This window comes from Acomys minous (genome assembly GCF_964271855.1).
Source record: "Acomys minous genome assembly, chromosome: 11".
NCBI classification, from domain to species: domain Eukaryota; kingdom Metazoa; phylum Chordata; class Mammalia; order Rodentia; family Muridae; genus Acomys; species Acomys minous.
In genome coordinates this window covers 110642931-110662633 of record NC_140492.1, presented here as the reverse complement: position 1 = coordinate 110662633, position 19703 = coordinate 110642931, and the positions used below count along the sequence as shown (strand labels likewise).

At 39.0% G+C, this 19703-nt stretch overlaps 1 protein-coding gene across 3 annotated transcripts in view; it reads left to right on the top strand.

Annotated features, from left to right (window-relative positions):
• The window catches only part of DDX4 (DEAD-box helicase 4), a 58012-nt gene that overhangs the window by 18267 nt on the left and 20042 nt on the right, over positions 1-19703 (top strand). For 2 of the 3 annotated variants that reach the window (XM_084802059.1, XM_084802060.1), the window contains exons 7-16: positions 2405-2464; positions 8736-8837; positions 9776-9856; positions 10349-10390; positions 12951-12998; positions 13093-13140; positions 13322-13464; positions 14252-14404; positions 15479-15633; positions 19311-19440. In XM_084802059.1, the coding sequence (XP_084658185.1) occupies positions 2405-2464; positions 8736-8837; positions 9776-9856; positions 10349-10390; positions 12951-12998; positions 13093-13140; positions 13322-13464; positions 14252-14404; positions 15479-15633; positions 19311-19440 (962 nt within the window). The remainder of the gene's footprint in view (positions 1-2404; positions 2465-8735; positions 8838-9775; positions 9857-10348; positions 10391-12950; positions 12999-13092; positions 13141-13321; positions 13465-14251; positions 14405-15478; positions 15634-19310; positions 19441-19703) is intronic. The other variant, XM_084802061.1, reaches the window with a different exon arrangement.

Genomic DNA, 19703 nt, shown 5'->3' with positions numbered 1-19703 from the left:
AATTTGTTGTTTTTGAGACATGACCTTGCTCTGTAGCCCAGGATGGCCTTGAACTTGTGGCAGTCCTCCTGCCTCAGCCTTTTGAGTGTAGTTCTGGGACTGTGAGTCACCATACCTGGTTTAAGATTGGGTTATAGTATATCAAATAAGATGGTTTCTTCCAGCCATTGCTTTTAGCCTGCCCCATTATATATATATATATATGGAAAACATTCTTTTAAATTTTTCTTTAGCTGGGCCTGGTGGCATACGCCTTTAATGCCAACACTCCAGGAGGCAGAGACCAGGCAGATCTCTTTAAGTTGGAGACCAGCCTGGTCTACAAAGTGAGTCCAGGACAGCCAAGGCTGTACAGAGAAACCTTAAAAACAAGAACAAAACACAACTGATTTTCTCTGGTTTTTTAGTACCTTTGTTTTAATCTATTAATTTTTATATATTTTGCTTGTAAGCCTCCCCTTTAACAGCTGAGCCTCCCTCCAGCCCTAATCTATTAATTTTTAACCTCCTTACTAGTTATTTTGTGCTTGCTTATAACTGTGATAAAAGCAACTTAGGGGAGTTTGTTTCAAGAAGGCAATAGTCTGTCATGTGGGGAAGACATGGCAGTGGGAGTGCTGCACACAGTGAGAAGAGAGAGAGCTGGGTGCGCATGACACTCAGCTCACCTCGTCTTTTTATGCAGTTCAGGATTCCAACACGTGGGGGAGTAATAGCCACATGCAAGGTTGATCTTTGATCTCTTCAGCCTCTCTGGGGACATTCTCAGAGACATGGCCAGTCCTGTGGTCTTAGGTGATTCCAAATCCAGTCAGGTTGACAATGACAGTTTTCTCCAGGTTCTGTTTTACTTCCTAAAGAGATCAGAGTAAGTACAGCACCGGCTGTAGAGGAGTAACTGACCAGAGGTACCTTAAGGCCCCTTGCTTTTTGCCAGGTACTAAACGGAACAATAGGATATTTTTCTCAAAGGCAATATGTGTTAGTTCATTCATTATCTCAGAGTCAGTTTTCTTTCGAAAAGCTCTTTCTTTCTCAGTTATCTCTCTTAACTCTTCTTTTCGAGAAAGCTGTGTTGTTGGCTCTTTAATAGTATCTGCTGACTGCGTCTGAGGGCCTTATTCTGGTCCTTGGCCCTACTGCAGATGGGAGTTCTGTGGTTTGTGCTAACACAAGAAACTATGTATAAGCCCGTAATCCATCCTTCCTCGGTCCATAAAGAGCAAATAGGCTACTTTCGCAGTGGTACTGATGACTACAAATGCACAGTTGAGAGAGAGGGGCATGGAAGACTTGTGTGACAACCCTTACCTCCACCAAGCCTCCCCACCTGCTAGCAAATAGTGCTAGCCTAGGCTGGAAGCTGTCAGAGAGAACACTTGAAAACAACTGTGATAGCCGCAGCAGGTGACTTCCAGCAGGGGTCAGGAGGGAAAGGACTCGGCTCCATTTAGGGAGCAGGCCACTGAGAACTTGACCACATCCCAGTGAATGTGGGGATGACACAAGCTGGATTTTGTTTTTCTGGAGTGGGAGGAGGAAAAAGGATGGAGAGGACAGGGAAGGACTGGGAAGTAAATGCCGTGGGGCGTATGATGTGAAATCCCCAAAGAATCTATTAGAATGTTATTAAAAAAATACGTTGACTACTGAAGCTCAAATAGTTAAGGAGAAGCCGTCAGCTAGGTATCAGGATCGTTTCTAAAAATGAGAAATACAATGTGTTAGTTAAACAGGTATTTTGCACAGGACTTACTTGATAGCCTATAAACTGTCAGTCACTTGGCATTATCTCTGTTTGTTTAAACTTCTTGAATACTGGGCATCAGTGACATGTACAAGATACCTTGAAACTGTATTTCCCAAATAAGCTTTTTTAGAACTTTTGGAGAATTTAGAGTTATATTAATAACATGAAACTTTTAAAGTTGAAAAAATTGCACTTTCCTTGCTGCCATCACTGAACACCTGGAGAATAAACTCTGGAGTGGAGTTTAGGTGTTTATTTTCACCCAGTTCACTTGCATATCCATCAGTGTTGTGATTGATCCTCATACCACTGTTCAGAGAAGCCCTGGTGTGTACTGGTAATGTCACTGAAGCAGAAAGGCCATTGAGAAAATGAGTTATTTAATTAGGAAAAATGAAAAAAAGTTTGTATGGATTTAGGAAAGCATCACTGTCTAGTGTTATTAAGAATGGTAAGTTACAGAAAAAAAATGATAACATTTTAAATAGCTATTCTGCATAGGGAGTTTACCTTGAACAATGTTTTTTTGTTCCTGTTAAAATTATCTTAAGAATCATAATGTTTATATTTCAACTTGAAGACTTTCTATTACAGATCTATTCTTAGGTCATTAAAGTTACCTAGATGCTATTCACATGTTACATTTCTATCTAGAGTCTAATGATGACTGTGAAGATAGTCAGACTCGGAACAGGGGATTTTCCAAGAGAGGCGGTAAGGACAGTGCTCTGAACAGTTTGTATGTAAGACAAAAATAAACTGACAAAACTGACTTCAGAAGGCCCAAATAAAAGTATGAACGCCTTTAAGAAAAGTACGTTGGGAACTGTGTGCAGTGGTGCACGCCTGTAATCCAAGCTCTTGGGAGGTAGAGGCAGGTGGATTGCTGTGAGTTTGAGAGCAGCCTGGTCTACAAAGTGAGTCCAGGAAAGTCAAGCCTACACAGAGAAACCCTGTCTCGAAAAATCAAAGAAAAATATGTTCGTATATGCATCCTGCTTCTAATACCTGAGTGGCCATCTGTATGTCCACCTCTCTACTCTGAGTGGCCATCTGTATGTCCACCTCTCTACTCTGAGTGGCCATCTGTAGGTCCACCTCTCCTACTCTGAGTGGCCATCTGTAGGTCCACCTCTCTACTCTGAGTGGCCATCTGTAGGTCCACCTCTCTACTCTGAGTGGCCATCTGTAGGTCCACCTCTCTACTCTGAGTGGCCATCTGTAGGTCCACCTCTCTACTCTGAGTGGCCATCTGTAGGTCCACCTCTCCTACTCTGAGTGGCCATCTGTAGGTCCACCTCTCTACTCTGAGTGGCCATCTGTAGGTCCACCTCTCTACTCTGAGTGGCCATCTGTAGGTCCACCTCTCTACTCTGAGTGGCCATCTGTAGGTCCACCTCTCCTACTCTGATATCATTCGGTATTGGGGTTTTTCCTTAGGACCTCAAAAATGCCATAATTTACAAAAGAGGGATTTTTAGTGTTTTGATCAATCATAATTTATATGAACTGAGAATGTATTTGTCTCAGAAAAAGTTCATTGGAAATTTGAGAGAGGCAAGAAATTCCACGATATTTTATGTTCAGGTCTAATGATAGTTCACCATGCTTTGTTAATTCTACCTCTAACAAATTTGAGGTGAGATGGTATAATAATTACCGTTCATACTTTTTGAATATATAGGGAGACATGTTTAAAAAAGCAGCAGCAATACATTAAAAATCCCCCAGTGAACTTACATAGAATGAGTACTCCTTTCTACACGTCTGTGATAAAGGCTTCTGTGTTTGGAACTCTTAGAATTGCATGACTTGGGAGCGTTCTTTCCTTAGCTCTTGAGATAGTTAGCTGGCTGAGCAGCAAGCTCTCCCTCTCTCCCTAGTGAAGCTAATCTCTCGATTTCGGATTGAAGAAGGCTGTCTCCTAAATTAAGCCTTATAATTTTGTAAAGATGTGATAGTAGAGAAAAAATGAAATTAAGTACATCTTTTAGCATTGCTTTTTTTTTTTTTAAACACTGCCACTCATCAAACCCAGGGCCTCTTGTCCCTCTAAGTTCCCCACCACCGAGACGTAAGCCCAGCCCTGCTGCTTTTCCTTCTGTTTGCTTTCTGTGTCTTTCTTTTGTTTGTTTTTATTTGTTGTTGTTGTTGTTGTTGTTGTTTTGTTTTTTGAGACGGAGTTTCTCTGTGTAGCTGTTGCTGTCCTGGAACTCAGACCAGGCTGGCCTTGAACTCAGATCATCTGCCTGCCTCTGCCTCCCGAGTGCTGGTGTCAAAACTGTGCCACTGCTGCCTGGCTTCCTTCTGTTTCTAACAACCAGATTTTTGACACCAACTGTGTGGGAACGATTGTTATATTTTAAATATTCTGATTATTTTCTGGAGAATGGTGAATTGTCTTTGTGTTACCTTTACTAAGCCAGATTAATTCATATTCAAATGAAGAAACCAGAGGTCATTTGGAGCAGTATGTCCTTATTTCTGAGTTACAAGCAGTATAGGATGATTAGGTGGGATGTAGACATTTTCTAGTGTATTCTCGAGTCCTGTTCCTTGTAGACACATATTTTAGAGTAGGAAGCTAGCAATAGCCACTCAGTGAATATGTGTGTGTGCTTATTTTGTAGTATGACAAGATACACCATTATTAGGTAGCTCAATACTTAAAAAACAAAACAAAACACAAAAACTGAATACCTCAGTTTATTCGCCACATGTAGGTTAAGAAATAGAAATTACTAGCACCTCAGAAAAGCTCATCTTTCATACTCAGGTTCACTCACAGATAACAGCATCCTGAAGGTTAACTTTATTCTGACTTCTAGAAGGATAATTTTGTCTTGTTCTGTTTGATACAAAGGGACTAATACAGCAGGTGCTATTCTGTTTTTGGCTTCCATTTCATGTATTATGATAACCATACATGCTATTACTCTTTTTTGTTTGTTTGAGACAAGGTTTCTCTGTGTAGCCTTGGCTGTCCTGGACTCCCTTTGTAGACCAGGCTGGCCTTGACCTCAGGTCAATCCACCTGCCTCTGCCTCCCGAGTGCTGGGATTAAAGGCGTGCGCCACTCCCGGCCATGCTATTACTCTTAGAGATCATTAACATTGTTGAATAGTATTTTTTCATACTAATAACAAGTATTGGAGTTGTTTTCAGTTTAGGGCTATGAAAGTGATGCTGTAGTATTGTTGTACATTGGTACCAGGAGTAGAATTGCTAGTGAACAGGCTATGGGTAGTTTTAGCTTTAAAAGATACTGTAAAACATTTCAGTGAGTTGTTAATACTCAGCTACATCCCTCACGCCCGTACGCTTTGCACTTCCCTTTTCATTTGAACAGTGGCACTGAGTTTTTTGTTATTGAACCTTATTGTGCTTTTCGTTTGTCTTTACTTTTGTATATAGAGCAGGAGTCAGAGGCAGATGAGATCGTTCAGCATATAACACTGTGGCTTTTTCTAGTCAACATTTTTTTCATTTTCATTATCAAGTCCTTAAACACTTCCCACATCTGAATTCTTGGTACTTTGTGACACATACCACTTTTCATTGAATTAATGCTTTATATATTATGTAATTAACCAATTGATTTCAATTTGTTACTCTACTGTACAATCTTGGCTAATTCCAGAGCATGGAACAGTGTTATAAGTATAGGAATTTCTTTTTTTGAGGAGAATGAAAATATCCCTTTCTGGAGATTGTTACCAGACATTATCATAAACTGGTATTCATGAAACATAGACTATCTTTTTTCTTACCTTCAAATTCAAGACTCTGGTTTCCTCTAGAATGTTACTGTCAAGTTGGATGTATAGCTCAGTGGTAGAGTGTCTTCACACGGCTGAGTGTGATTTCCTAGGACTGACCTCCCCAGATAATGTTACTTTAGGAGGTCACATTAAAAATAACTAGTTTCAAAATATTTTAATGACTCAGAAAAGTAAAGAGTACTTTTAAAAAAACATTTGTGTATGCATACCTAGATTTAGCAAACATATTTTACGGTATTTCTTTCAAAGCCTGGAAAAACTTAGAATTATGGGATGGCAAAGGCTGGTCCTACTTTATATTTTATCTCCCTTGACTAGCTGATACTGGTTTATATTTTAACTGTCCATACTTTGATTAAAAGTTAATATAATGTATACTTACTACTAATTCATTATATTTTGAGATTCTTTTCTATTGAAAGTATGGACCTGTGAGTGTGGTGGTTCACATTTGTAGTCCCAGCACTTGAGAGGCTGAGGCAAAGGATTGCTGCAAGTTTGAGGCTGGTGTGGTGTGACACGAGGCTCAAGGACAGCCTGGAACACATAAGAAACCCTTCTTAAGCTTCCAGCTTCAAGAAAGTGTGGGTCTGTTTGAATTGTTGTTAATTTTGTATTTTGTTCTTTGATTCAGTCTATCTGTTTTAACAAGGTAATTGTTAAGATTATGAGACCAGAGATTTTTTGCCTTCCCTTAAGATAGGGTAGAGTTGGCATAATACCCATGGCTGTTTCTACCTCTAGTTAATATTCTAATATAACTCGGAACTGGCATCAACTCTGGAGGATAAGAGTGTGTTTCTTTAAATGCTTGTCTATTCTATGTGGAGACATAAGGTGCCAAAGCATAAAGCGGCTAGGTTTGGGGACCCAGCTTATGCAAGTGTGACTTAAGTTTTAAGGCATACTGGATAAGTTAAATGAACCGGAATCAAGAATAGATCCGAGGAAATTATAATGGAAATGGGAAATAGTGCAGTTACCAGGTTGGAGGGAGGGAGAGAATGTCTGCTTGCCCAACATATGCCTAAATAGCTTCGAAGAGAAAAAAAGGGAAAGCCAACCGGGAAAGATGACCATTCAGAAAGAATAGATCAGACTCCCAGTTAGTCACAAGAGTTCTGAGCAACTTATATAAAAACAAATTCCTCCCCTCATGCATAGATTGAAATTAAACTGTTTCAAAGGTTGAAATCACCAGAAAGGGCAGGGGATGAAATTTATTTGTACAGAACAATATCTTGACAACAGAAGGTTTTTGTTTTGTTTTAAAGGTTTGTTATATATAGTGTTTTTACCTGCCTGTTCCCCGAAGGCCAGAAGAGGGCGCCAGATCTCATTCTAGGTGGTTTTGAGCCACCATGTGGTTGCTGGGAATTGAACTCAGGACCTCTGGAAGAGCAGACAGTGCTCTTAACCTCTGAGCCATCTCTCCAGCCCCGAAAACAGAATTTTCATACATAAAGTAATTAGGCTATCATATAGAATACTATACTCAGAGTGCTGGGCAGGGAGTAGCTTTGAATCTAAACTGCTGTATTCAGATATTTGGGTGCCAGTGAGAAATTATGCCATTCAAATAAAAACAGTGTTTAAAACTTCCAACACTGGATAGAGAGATGGCTCAGAGGTTAAGGGCACTGGCTGTTCTTCCACAGGTCATGAGTTCAGTTCCCAGCAACCACATGGTAGCTCACAACCATCTATAATGAGATCTGGTGCCCTCTTCTGGCCTGATGGCGTACATGCAGGCAGAATACTGTGTAAATAATAAATCTTTAATAAAACTTCCAACACGTTGTAGAATTACCTGCAAAATCAAAGACAGAAGTAAGATGGCAGCTGAACACAAGAAAAAAGGGGAGGAGATAAGCGTCAATGATGAGTGCAAGTGGGATGAATGCTGAGTAATGATGTGGCTGCCGAGGTGGATAGCCTGAGCTTGACCCCGAGACCCGTGTGGTGGAGGACAGAGTTAACATACAGACTGTGGGCAGATTGAGTGTGTTAGCTGACCCCGAGACCCACGTGGTGGAGGAAAGAGTTAACATACAGACTGTGGGCAGATTGAGTGTGTTAGCTTGACCCCGAGACCCACGTGGTGGAGGAAAGAGTTAACGTACAGACTGTGGGCAGATTGAGTGTGTTAGCTAGTAGATACATTCATTTGAATTTTATTTTTGGTGGTACTGAGAACAAAACACAGCCTCTGTCACATGCTGGGCAAGTATTCTACTGCTGAGCTACATCTCCAGCCCTGATTGTTCTTTGAATTAGTTCTGTCTTTTAAGGAGGATTTTAAAGTATACATAATCTACTGTAAGTAATTAAAATATGTAGGATTTTGTTTAGTTATAAATAGTTAAATGCATTTATTTTCTATGTATTTGCCATTTGTTTGCAAGTGATCTACTTTATAGTGGAGTCACACTTGTAATTTGTAACAGGAATTGAGACTTTACATGTACCTAATTTCTTGTGCTTTTGTTAAGGCATTTATTATTTTCTATAGGGGACAAATATAAGCTTGGATTAATTTAATCCTGTAGCAGATTATCTAGATGTAGTTTCTCAGCATACGTTGAAGTTACATGCATGTTATCATTTAGTAAGACCAGGAGAGACTCAGGAACTGTGCTATAGAGCTTGTTGTAGCCTGTTTCTCTTAGTAAATAAAATACAATAAAAAATTGAAGCTACAGCAAAAGCAGAAATCAGCAATAAAAGTTTAACCTTTATGGTATGCTGAGATGGCATCTAGTTTATAATTTTAGAATCTATGAGTACAAACAAAAATATTACACGAAACCTGCTAGCTGCTATATAAATCTACATTCTTAGTGGTTTCTGGTTTGTTCGTTGCTAATTTTGGAAGGAAATGGGACTAAGACATACTAGGATTTACAAATCATCCAGACTTAATCCTGTAGTAGAAATCCAGCTAATGGTACAGTTGTTGCAGCTTACTGTTGTATTCAGACAACATGCTCCTTTTACTCAGTCTTCAAGCAATGCCTTTTTTCTGGTTGTAACAATATTGGTAAAGCAGAACATTTATAGGTTGTGACTTTTGAAAAGTTAACTCTGTTAATTCTTTAAGGTTAAAGCCGTTTAGATTAAACAAATGTTAAGTTTTGCTACCATGTGTCCAACATTCCTTTGTTGTTGTTATTTGTACTGTTCCTGTGTGTGTTTCAATACAGGCTATCAAGATGGAAATGACTCCGAAGCATCAGGGCCGTTCAGAAGAGGTGGAAGAGGTAGTTTCCGAGGTTGCCGTGGAGGATTTGGTCTAGGAAGACCAAGTTAGTAGTGGATTGCATAAGATGCACTTTGTTTGTTGGAAATGATTTTTAAAAACCCAATTGTACTAGGTTGCCATGAGGATTATGTGAATATTTTAGTAGAGTATCAGATACAAATTAATCACCCATGTCATGTATCATTATTTTTAAAAACATAGGTAACTGAATATTATGTTGAAACACATATTTCAGAAGTTTGTGTTACAAAATATATATATATAAAATATATAAAGCATTATATATTATTATTATTATATTATTATTACTATTTTGAAACCTGGGAACTGCGGCTGACCTATAAATAAGTGGTCTTCTGTGTGGCTCTCCCTTCATACATTCTTTTACCAAAATGGCTTTCTGCTTTAAATTCCTGTTGCCATTCTTTTCTAGAAAGAATGTATTATTTTCTGAAGTCACCATTGGAATCCATGTGTTTCTTAATAGAGGGCAGATCCATGATTTTAGAAACTAATGACGTGATAAATTTTTAGTACTCATTAAACAAATGTACTAAATTGAATAAACTACCCTTTAAAAAATAAGGCTTCCGAAGGGTCTGTACATGGCAAGACCAATAATGTTAGAGCTGATACTGACGGGGGCAGGCATGATATTTTGGCTAACAAGCAGGGAATTGATGCAATGTGGTTTCTAGGCTCAGTAAAATTGCCATTTGGTGGGAGGAGCCTTTTGTTTGGGTATAGCATTGACCCTAGCTTATTTATAAAATGACATTAATCTTTGAGGAACTTATTTGTAATGGAAGTATATAATTTGTAGAAAAATCCTTTCTGTGACACTTAGAAAAATACACATTGTGATTCTTGTTATACTGCTTTACACATCTTTTAACCTGTAATACCGTGCCTTGGACTTTTTGCTAAATGATTGTAAAATCTTGTTAAAAGTAACACAAATTCTGTTTCCTTCAAATAAAGATAATGAATATGACCAAGATCAGGGGACACAGCGTGGTGGCGGCCTTTTTGGTTCTAGGAAGCCAGCAGCAAGTGATTCAGGTGAGAAATGAAACTATTGCCGAGGACTAATATTCATATATGTTTTTATGCTTTTAGCAAGAGGGCATGTTTAAATATACTAAGGCTAGCTAACAATTTCTTCCAAATCTTAGTTATGTAGGCAAAAATATATGGGCAGTTTTGCCTCCCTTAGAAAATTGGTACACTATGAATTATTTTTTTTTCTGAGTGGATGTGAGTAGATACTTTTAATTGGAAGATGAAAATAAGACTTGCATTGGTTTCAAAGAAAGTTTCTGAGGTATAGGGGAAAATGACTTGAGGTGAAATGGGAAAAAGAACATAATTGTAAGTGAAAAATGCCTGATAAAGGGGTAATGTTTAAAAGAATTCTATGAAATCTAAACTTCAAAGGGACTAGGAATCCTATGAAGGACTCCATCGAGTCCAGTTATCTGCTCCTTGTGTGTCTGAGGACAAGGGGAAGAGGGAGGTGAATTCTCTACATTCGTTGCAATCAATGTTTTACAGGGAATGGTGACGCTTATCAAAGCAGAAGTGGAAGTGGGCGAGGTAAGTTCTCACTTCTCTCAACTTAAACTGATTGTAATCTAAGTTTATTTTCTTTAGGATAAAAGTAATTGTCATTGTTTTTATACACATAATTATGAATTTTACATGGCCTATTTGAGTTCCTTAATTTTTTAGGCTATTTTCTTTCTGATCTAGCAGTTCTGTTATAAGACTCCGTGTGATAGGAGTGCTTGTAGACACACGCACAAGGGCACTAGGACACTACAGCACTCAGAGGGTTCTTTATATTAAGTAAAGCCTGAAAGTCACCTGAAAGATGCTGGGGGATGCTCTGGTGTATTCTGATGTTAATTACAGTTGTTGTCTCTGTGATCCAACCTTAATAAAAAGCCATCTCACCTGGGCAGGGCAGGAGATAGGTGGGGCTAGGAGAGAGAGGAATCCTGGGAAGAAGAAAGGACGGCCAGGAGGAGAGAGACCTGAAGTGAAGAGAGGAAGGCCGCCATGGCTTAGCTGGAGGAGAAGCACATGGCTGCCAGCGTGGATGGAGAATCCGGCCCAGATGAAGGATATGAGCGAGTATTTGGGATCATGAGTGGGAGGTGGCTTGATAGAAGTTATTGGAAGCAGACGGCGTGGGATTGAGGCAGGGTTAGGGTTCCCATGCCTGAGGCCCCACTATGAGAAGTAGTTTAGAGGATTGACATCTGCCCTGCCCCAGGCTAACTAGGCTATTTTAAAATATAACAAGGGTCTGTGTCTTAATTGATCGTTAGCCAGACCTACAGATAATATAAATAATACAGATAAATTTAAAAAACAATAGAAATTCATCAATAAATACTTAATATTACCAAAGTTAAACATGCATATATTAAATATTGAAATATTTGTACAAATTATTAAAATATGCTTTTTTATGATATAAGAATAAAGGAAAGATAACAATAGTTTAATAAATATAACTTTTTTTTACTCTCAAAAACTTTTTCCCTAGAACATAAATATCAAAGTAATGTATGAAACTTAAAGCACATTGCAGATTATTAGCTCAATAAAATTTTTTTGCTTTTTGGTAATCATTAGTCTGAAAGCATTCAGAATAGCAGTGTATCCCCTGGTGCCTTACATTTTCCATATAGAAAAGAGTTGTTAAAATCCAGTTAAGTCAGATCATTCACAGATGTGTATAGCTTGTCTGAAGGAGAATCAGAAATATCCCAGAGTTGCTGAACAACAACTTAAATGTAAACATGATACATTTAAATGTCCAGTTGACAAGGGATGAATTTATGATAGTTAATATTGTCAATTTGACAAGATCCATAATCACTTGGGAGTCAAGCCTGTGGTATGTCTGTGAGGAATTTTCTAGACTAGGTTAATGGAGGTGTGAAGACTCATCCTGAATGTATGCAGTACTAGTCTAAGGGCTGGGATCCTAGACTAAAGAAAAAAGCAGAGTGCTTTCCACTTCCTCACTGCTAATGCAGTGTGACGATCTTCCTTGGCTCCTGCTGCCTTGAGTTCTCTGTCATGATGGAATCTCCCAAAGCTGAGCCAAAATAAGCCTCCTTCCTCCAGGTGTTTCTTGTCACATCAGGAAGAAGGCTCTACATCTCTTAATCTAGTCAGATTGATTGCTAACTTCTGAGAACTTGGAATTGGGAAGGATTTCCATTCTTCTAATTGATAAGAGTAAATCATCAGCTGGGCATGGTGGTGCACACCTTTAATTCCAGAGCTCAGGGAGGCAGAGGCAGGTGGATCTTTGTGAGTTCAAGGACAATCTGGTCCACAAAGTGAGTTCCAGGACAGCCAGGATTTACAGAGAAACCTGTCTCAAAAAACAAACAAAAAGTAAATCATTGTACCTGAATTGTTTATATAATGTACACAATGTGGTTTATACTGAATACTTACCTTTTTCTTTGATTTTGTTATGGTATATGCTAGGCAGAAAGTACGTAAGTTACCAGCTCCATAGTGAAAATTGTGATTATGAGTCTCTGAACTGCTCTAGTAAATATTTGTCTTGTCAAAACTTTTAACCCCAGTAGAGAAGACTCTGGGAAATTCAACCCATGTTTCTCTTCTCTTGGCTAAGTATACACCTTGGTAATTCACTTCAGTGTATCATGGCTGTAATCTGAGTTCTCCCAGCGAATCACTCATGCTGGGGGATGGTCTTAGGTGCTTCCCAACACAGTTTTAGTTTCTTTCCCAGCTGACCAGGGAAAGGATCTCATAGCTTAAGCAAAAAGTAGTGCAGTCTGTAATCTATGTTCAACCATCATGTTGAGCACTAAAGAACTTTAAAATGTATAAGATTCTCCCTCATACTCCATCTTCCCATATTATTCCTCTCTCTCCCTTCTTTCTGCTCATGGTTGGGGATCAACCAACCCAGGGACTTGTGCACAACAAAAGAACATTTCTACCACTGAGCTGTGCCTACAGCCTCTGTCTCAAACACCACTTGTAAGAAGTGACTTGAAAAATGCTTGCTACTTTAAGATGGTCGTCTTTTAAGACAGTGAGAGTGAAGACTTGCACACCTTGGTGTCTTATTGATTACCACTCTGAATTTCTTTAATAGGTGGTTACAAAGGTTTAAATGAAGAAGTAGTAACAGGCTCTGGAAAGAGTAAGTTTTATTTTGGAAAAAGTTTTGATCTTTATAATACTATTTATTTTATTCCTCAGTTAACGTTTATCTTTTTGGTTTTATCCCCTTTAAGATTCTTGGAAGTCAGAAGCTGAAGGAGGAGAGAGCAGTGATATTCAAGGTACATGACATTGGCATCATCTCTGAGTATATGTTATACTTCACCAATGTTAATATTTAAAAGTATGGCTAAATTAAAAACATTTGAAAAATGAAAACTTTAGTAGTGATTTCAGCAGTATTTTTCAATTTTTCTCTTGTTTGTACTTTTTATTTATGATACTTTTTACTTGTATTACAAGGCCCCAAAGTGACATATATACCACCTCCTCCACCAGAGGATGAGGACTCCATCTTTGCCCATTATCAGACAGGCATAAACTTTGATAAATACGACACCATACTTGTAGAAGTATCTGGACATGATGCACCACCAGCAATTTTGGTCAGTATTATTTCTGTATTGATATAAATATATGGTGTAATTAAATTGCTATCAATATGAAAGTTACCTTTTAGGGTCTGGAATCCTTTACTGAAAATTGAGAAGCATTGTTTAACATTTTCAGTAGGATTGTTATATTAAATGAGAAAATGCTGGAATTCATCTGTACTCTCATACCATATTAGCAACTTGGTTTAAATTTACTGAAAAGGCTACTTTTTCTAGAGATTCAAATGTTCACATCCTAATTATGTGATAAAAATAGATCCTAGGAAATAGATTGTATGTGTTTGGCTGTTTTGCCTGGATATATAACTATTCATTACATGTGTGCCTATTGGTTGCTGTGGCCCCTAGAACTGGAGTTAGAGATGGTTGTAAGCCTACATGTGGGTTCTGGGAATTGAATTTATATCCTTTGGAAGAGCAGCCGGTTCTCTTAACTGCCAAGCCATTTCTCTAGTCATGGTAAATAGATTTTGTATGGAGAATGGCAGAAGCACTCTATTCCCTGTTAATAATCATCTTCACAATGAGCCTTTGCTTCTTACGGAGCTTTTTGTATCTTATAAGGCTTAAGGGGCAGAAAAAGTATTTACAAGCAATGGTTATGGGAAATGCTTCTACCATGTCATGAAAATCGGTTCTTGTTTATTTACTGTGGGGCATACTGGTATGTAAAATGGAATCAAAGTTTAAAACTCACTTAAATGGAATATGTTATGAAATGATGAGCATATGATATGTACAGTTTATCATTTAATTAACTGACTCTCTTCCTGTTTAGACTTTTGAAGAAGCTAATCTTTGTCAGACACTCAATAACAACATTGCTAAAGCTGGCTACACTAAGCTCACTCCTGTGCAGAAATACAGTATTCCTATTGTATTAGCAGGACGAGATTTGATGGCTTGTGCTCAGACAGGGTCGGGGAAGACTGTAAGTCATCTTATTTGCTTTCTTGCTTTCTTTTTTTGAGAAATGTCTATATTTAATTTCCATAGTGGTGCCACCAGCTCACATTGTCACTAGTTAGTATATAAGGGTCATTTGATGGCCATCCCCACTGGGATGAGATGAAGTTTGAAAGTAATTTTAATTTGCATTTCTCTGGCTAAGGATACTATATGGACTTTGTTACCATGGCTGCATGTCTGCTTTTATATCAAGACTGTATGGGTTGTGTTACAGTTGCACTCTAGTGTTTGAGAGCAGGTATGGTGTTGCCACAAACAGTTTTCTTTCTTTGTATGATTGCTTTGGCTATTAGAGGTCTCTGTAATTCAATATAAATTTTAGGATTCTTTTTCCTAGTTGTGTGAATAATATTGAAATTTTAATGGGTGTTGTGTTTACTCATTAAATATTTTAGGTAACACAGCTATTTTGTAAATGTTCCACATTTTTTGTCTTTATTAGTGTTTTAAATCATTAATTGTAGACCTGTTTCACCTCCTTGTTTAGATTTACTCCTAGATATTTATGAATTTTTCTATGTTGAAGTAACAGTGTATTCTTGTGGTGAAATGAACTTGGTAATTGTGTGTCCTCTTAAGGTGTTCTTGAACTAGATTTGAAAACATTTCTTTAGGAACTTCTGTTTGTATGTTCCTCAAGGAAGCAATTGTATAATCCAAATTATGCTTTCCAGATTTGTATGCTTCCTGAAGAACTTGTGGTAATATTATTACTGGTTCCTGTGATAATTTTATTACTGATCTCTCAAAGATTCATGTAAAATAACTCTTTTAAGTGTAGTAATTTACATGATATTATATCTACATTCCTCTTTATAGTTAATGCCATTGTTTTGGATACATGCATGTATTTATTTTTTAAAGACTTTTATTGAGCTAGATTAATTTTATCTAACATGTTATATTGTATACCATGACTATGAAGACCTAGTTAACTCCTTGCAGATGGAAGAGACTCTGAAAGACTATCAAGAAGGACTAGCTTTTGGACAGGGACAAAAATGATACATTGTAAATTAATCAATTTAACTTCTAGGCAGCTTTTCTCTTGCCTATTTTGGCTCATATGATGCGGGATGGGATAACTGCCAGTCGCTTTAAAGAACTGCAGGAACCAGAGTGTATTATTGTAGCACCAACTCGAGAATTGATCAACCAAATTTATTTGGAAGCCAGAAAATTTTCTTTTGGGTAAGTACCTATGGAATGCCATACATAAAGTAGTTCTTAGAGAGTTTTCTCGGTTATTTGAGAACTCAGTAATAATAGACTCATGTAAATTGAAGTATAATTGAATGAAACAGTTTCATAATCTTGTTTATAGAAGCCTTTCTATTTTATAAAAAACAAAATTAGATAATGTAAAAATAAGAAAATATTACAAATATTGATATTCAATAGCTTGCTTTTTCTGACACTTAAGGACTGAACGAAGTACCTTGCCTGCGCTAGTCAAGTAGTCTATTACTAAGCTACACCCTTTTAAAACTTTGAGATAGGATTTTGCTTATTTTGTCAAGTCAGTCTCAAATTGAAATTCTCCCTCAGTTTTCCAAGTAGCCAGATTACAGGTTTCTGTTACTACACCTGGCTTTTTTAGTAGTTAAAATACTTTTAATATGCTATTTCTGCATTTGTTTATGAATATTTATTGTGTGCGTGTGCCGTGGAGGTCAGAGGACAACTTGGAAGTGCCTGTTCTCTCTCCTCTTGCCATGTGGGTTCCAGGGATCACATTCAGATCACGAGACTTAAAGGCAAGGCCTTTACCTACTGTACTGACTCATCTCACTGACCCTTCTGGCAATTTGTAGTGCGTGTTTAAAAGTAAATTTGGGTGGGGCTGGAGAGAAGGCTCAGGTTAAGAGCACTTACTACCCTTGCAGAAGGCCATGGTTTGGTTCTCAGCACACAGTCTCTATGAGATATCAGCCAGGTTTGCAGTGGTCCAGTGTGTTGATTGGATTGTGTCTTCGTTAGAGTTTCTACTGCTGTGATGAAACACCATGAACAAAAAGCAAGTTGAGGAGGAAAGGGTTTATTTCACTTACTCTTCCTCAACACTGTTCATCACTGAAGGAAGTCAAGCCAGGATCCTGGAGGCAGGAGCTGGTGCAGAGGCCGTGGAGAGGAGTGCTGCTTCCTGGGTTACTTCTCTACTTGCTCAGGCTGCTCTCTTATAGAACCCAGGACCACAGCCCAGGTGTGGCACCACCCATAGTGGGCTGGGGCCTCCTTCATTGATCACTAATTAAGAAAATGTCTTACATGTAGCTCTCATGGAGGCATTTCTTCAACTGAGGCTCCTTCTCTGATGACTTGATCTTGTGTCAAGTTGACACAGAACCAGCCAGTACAGAGTGCCCATAAAGATACTTAACTCTCCTTAGGAAATGGCAGTTGGTTTGCTGTAGATTAAGTTCTCAGTGAAAGAGCAAATAGGAGGCTGCAGTAGTTATAAAATCACACACTGCCAGTATACTCCAGTATGTCATTAACTTGTCCACTCTCAGGACTGGTTATATAATTTGCCAGAACTTATATAAAATTGAAGTTTTGAGCCCTTTCCTATGAAGCTGTTATAGCAGGTTGCAAGATGACATTAAGCCAAGCCCCAAGGCTCTTTGGAGTTTGAGATGCTGTGTAACCATATGTTCAACACCTATGAAGCCAGCTGTGCCCACTGAAAGCAATCAGGAATCCTGTTTAAAAGATGAAGCATTATTTCAATCTGCCTGCTTTTTTTTTTTTTTTAGCCCTCCCTGGTGGAGCTGCCTTGCCAGACCACAGGGAAAGAGGGAAGAGTATGCGCTCAGTCCTTCTGTGACTTGATGAGCCAGGGTGCATGAGTGGGGCAGGGATGGGGAGGGGGCTTTTCTGAGGAGTAGAGGAAGAGGGATGGAGGAAGAGAGAGGGGGGTGCCAGGGGGCAAGTAGGGGGCTACAATCTAGATATAAAGTGAATAAATACATTTTTAAAAAGATGAAATGCTCAAGATGGCAGTGGCCACCAGCACCAGTGGGGCTAGGGGTCCTCTCTGAGGAGCCTGAGAGACTCAGGGAGGTTTCTCATGGAGATGCAGAGATGGAGGATAAGCCTGCAGAGCACACAGCATCTCCAGAGCAACTAAATAAAGGGAGTCTAGTGGGGAGAAGGTTTTCAAAAACCTTTAAACATGTTTTGTGGAATTGGAAAGGGGGAAAAAAAAAGACGACGACAGTGGAGGTGGAATGGCGTGGTGAAGAGAAGTGGACCTAGTGACTCTGGCTGTGGCAGCAGCAGGGGCAGTCAGTCCTTGGGCTGCCTGGAGGCTGGGTATCAACCACCCTGCTGTGCCTCCTTGCTGCCTGGTAGGTCAGTGCTGCCACTGAAGCCTGGAGCCATGTCTGCTTCTGCTGCTTGTTTTCACGGCTTGCCCTGCTGGAGGGAGAACTCAGGGTGAGGCACTGCCTGTGGCCTGTAGACATGATGCTTGTGCCCAGGAAAAGGTGCACAGCAGCCTTGAGCTCTTGCAGGTCCTGCCCCTGAACACACTAACTGAACAACAAGATATCTGAGATGAAAATGGTTTGTTTTCTGGATTAAGTCTCCTGAAGATCCGTGCTCCTGCTGGTGTGTGTGGTCTCTGCTGCCGCTGGAGGCCGTGCTGCCCCCGAAGGCTGTATTGATGTCAGTGCTTCATGTTGAGACCATGTTGGTGCCCAAGGTCCATGCTGCCTCTGGCTGTTACGGGCAAGGAAGTTTCTTTTGTAGTACTGTCAGTGACTAAGGACATGGAGTGCTTCTGTGACAACCTCCCCACACCCCACCTACCCCAGAAAAGAAACAGTCCAGCAGGAAGCTACTGAAGAGAGTTCTGGAAAACTGTGAAGTGTAGCTCTTCACAGTTGATGGCTTCTGGCAAGAGGCTGGAGAAGGACTAAGTTTTCTTTAAGAGATTGGCCACTGGGAGCTTGGCCACGCTCCGAGTGTATGGGCAACACAAACTGAACTTTGTGGGGGGTTTTGGGGGGTGGGGGAACAAGGTGGAAGTGTGGGCCTGGGAGGAGTGGGAAGGAAGGGTGGTGGAGTACATTTTATGAAATTTCCAAGTAATAAAACTATTATATTTGGGGGAAAAGAGATGAAACATTGAAGAGTTCGTCATTACTTAAAATTATTGTTGGTAACTTTGTTTTGTCATGTTCATTATTATCAGGTGGAACTACTTTTAGAGTGCTTGCTTTTCCATGAATTATCCATCTGTTATCTATAGGTTATCCACTGGAATTTTAGTGTTTTTTTTTAGCACTTAATATTTATAAACCACAAGCCTTTTATTTTTATAAAATTTAAAATGATTATTAAAATCTCTTTAATGTCAATCCTTATAGCGCTTTTGCAAAAATTATGTATAAATTGCTTAGTATTGTGTTGGTATCTGACTTTAAATTGAGTAAAAGACGAGAACCATTTTCAAAAACAAAAAGCATGCTTGGTAACTTTAGATACTATCTGTACCTAGAGATGGATATTTATATTTGGATGTTGGTACTGACCAGGAAGCTTCCTCCTTGCTGGCCAGCTGTCAGTACTAGAGAGTGCGGTCAGTGCAGGCAGCGAAGGGAGAAAGTCACCAGTCAGTTTTTGTGATTCTTTTGCGTGAATCAGTGATTTGGGGAGGAAGGATGATAGTGGTATTTCTCACTGTTTTAAGCAGCCCTTTAATCAGATTGCTTTTCGGCATTATAAACTTCACTTTCTGAACAGAATTTAACATTTTTTTAGATAGTTGAATTTTTTTTCTTTATGGATCTTGCTTTGTAAAGTGTTAGAAACAAACGAATAATTTCCAAATAACTAGAAAATGATACTTCTCTTATCTGTAGGACTTGTGTAAGAGCTGTTGTCATATATGGGGGAACCCAGTTTGGGCATTCAATTCGACAGATAGTACAAGGCTGTAATATATTATGTGCTACTCCAGGGAGGCTGATGGATATCATAGGTAAAGAAAAGGTAAGCCATGGTTATTTTATTATAGGGAAAGGAAGTGAATAATGAGACACGTATTTCCTGTAGAGCGCTAGTTATGGCTTGGTTCTAGCAGGTGCTTCAAATTCATTTTCATAATTGTCAAGATAATCCCAACAAGGCATAGGATTTTCCATATTACACTTGAGGAACAAACTCAGATAATTATTTAAGAAGTCTGTAGTTGGCGCAAGTCCGTAAGTTAGTGTTAGAATCTGGATCTGATTCCAGTGATACGTTATTACATG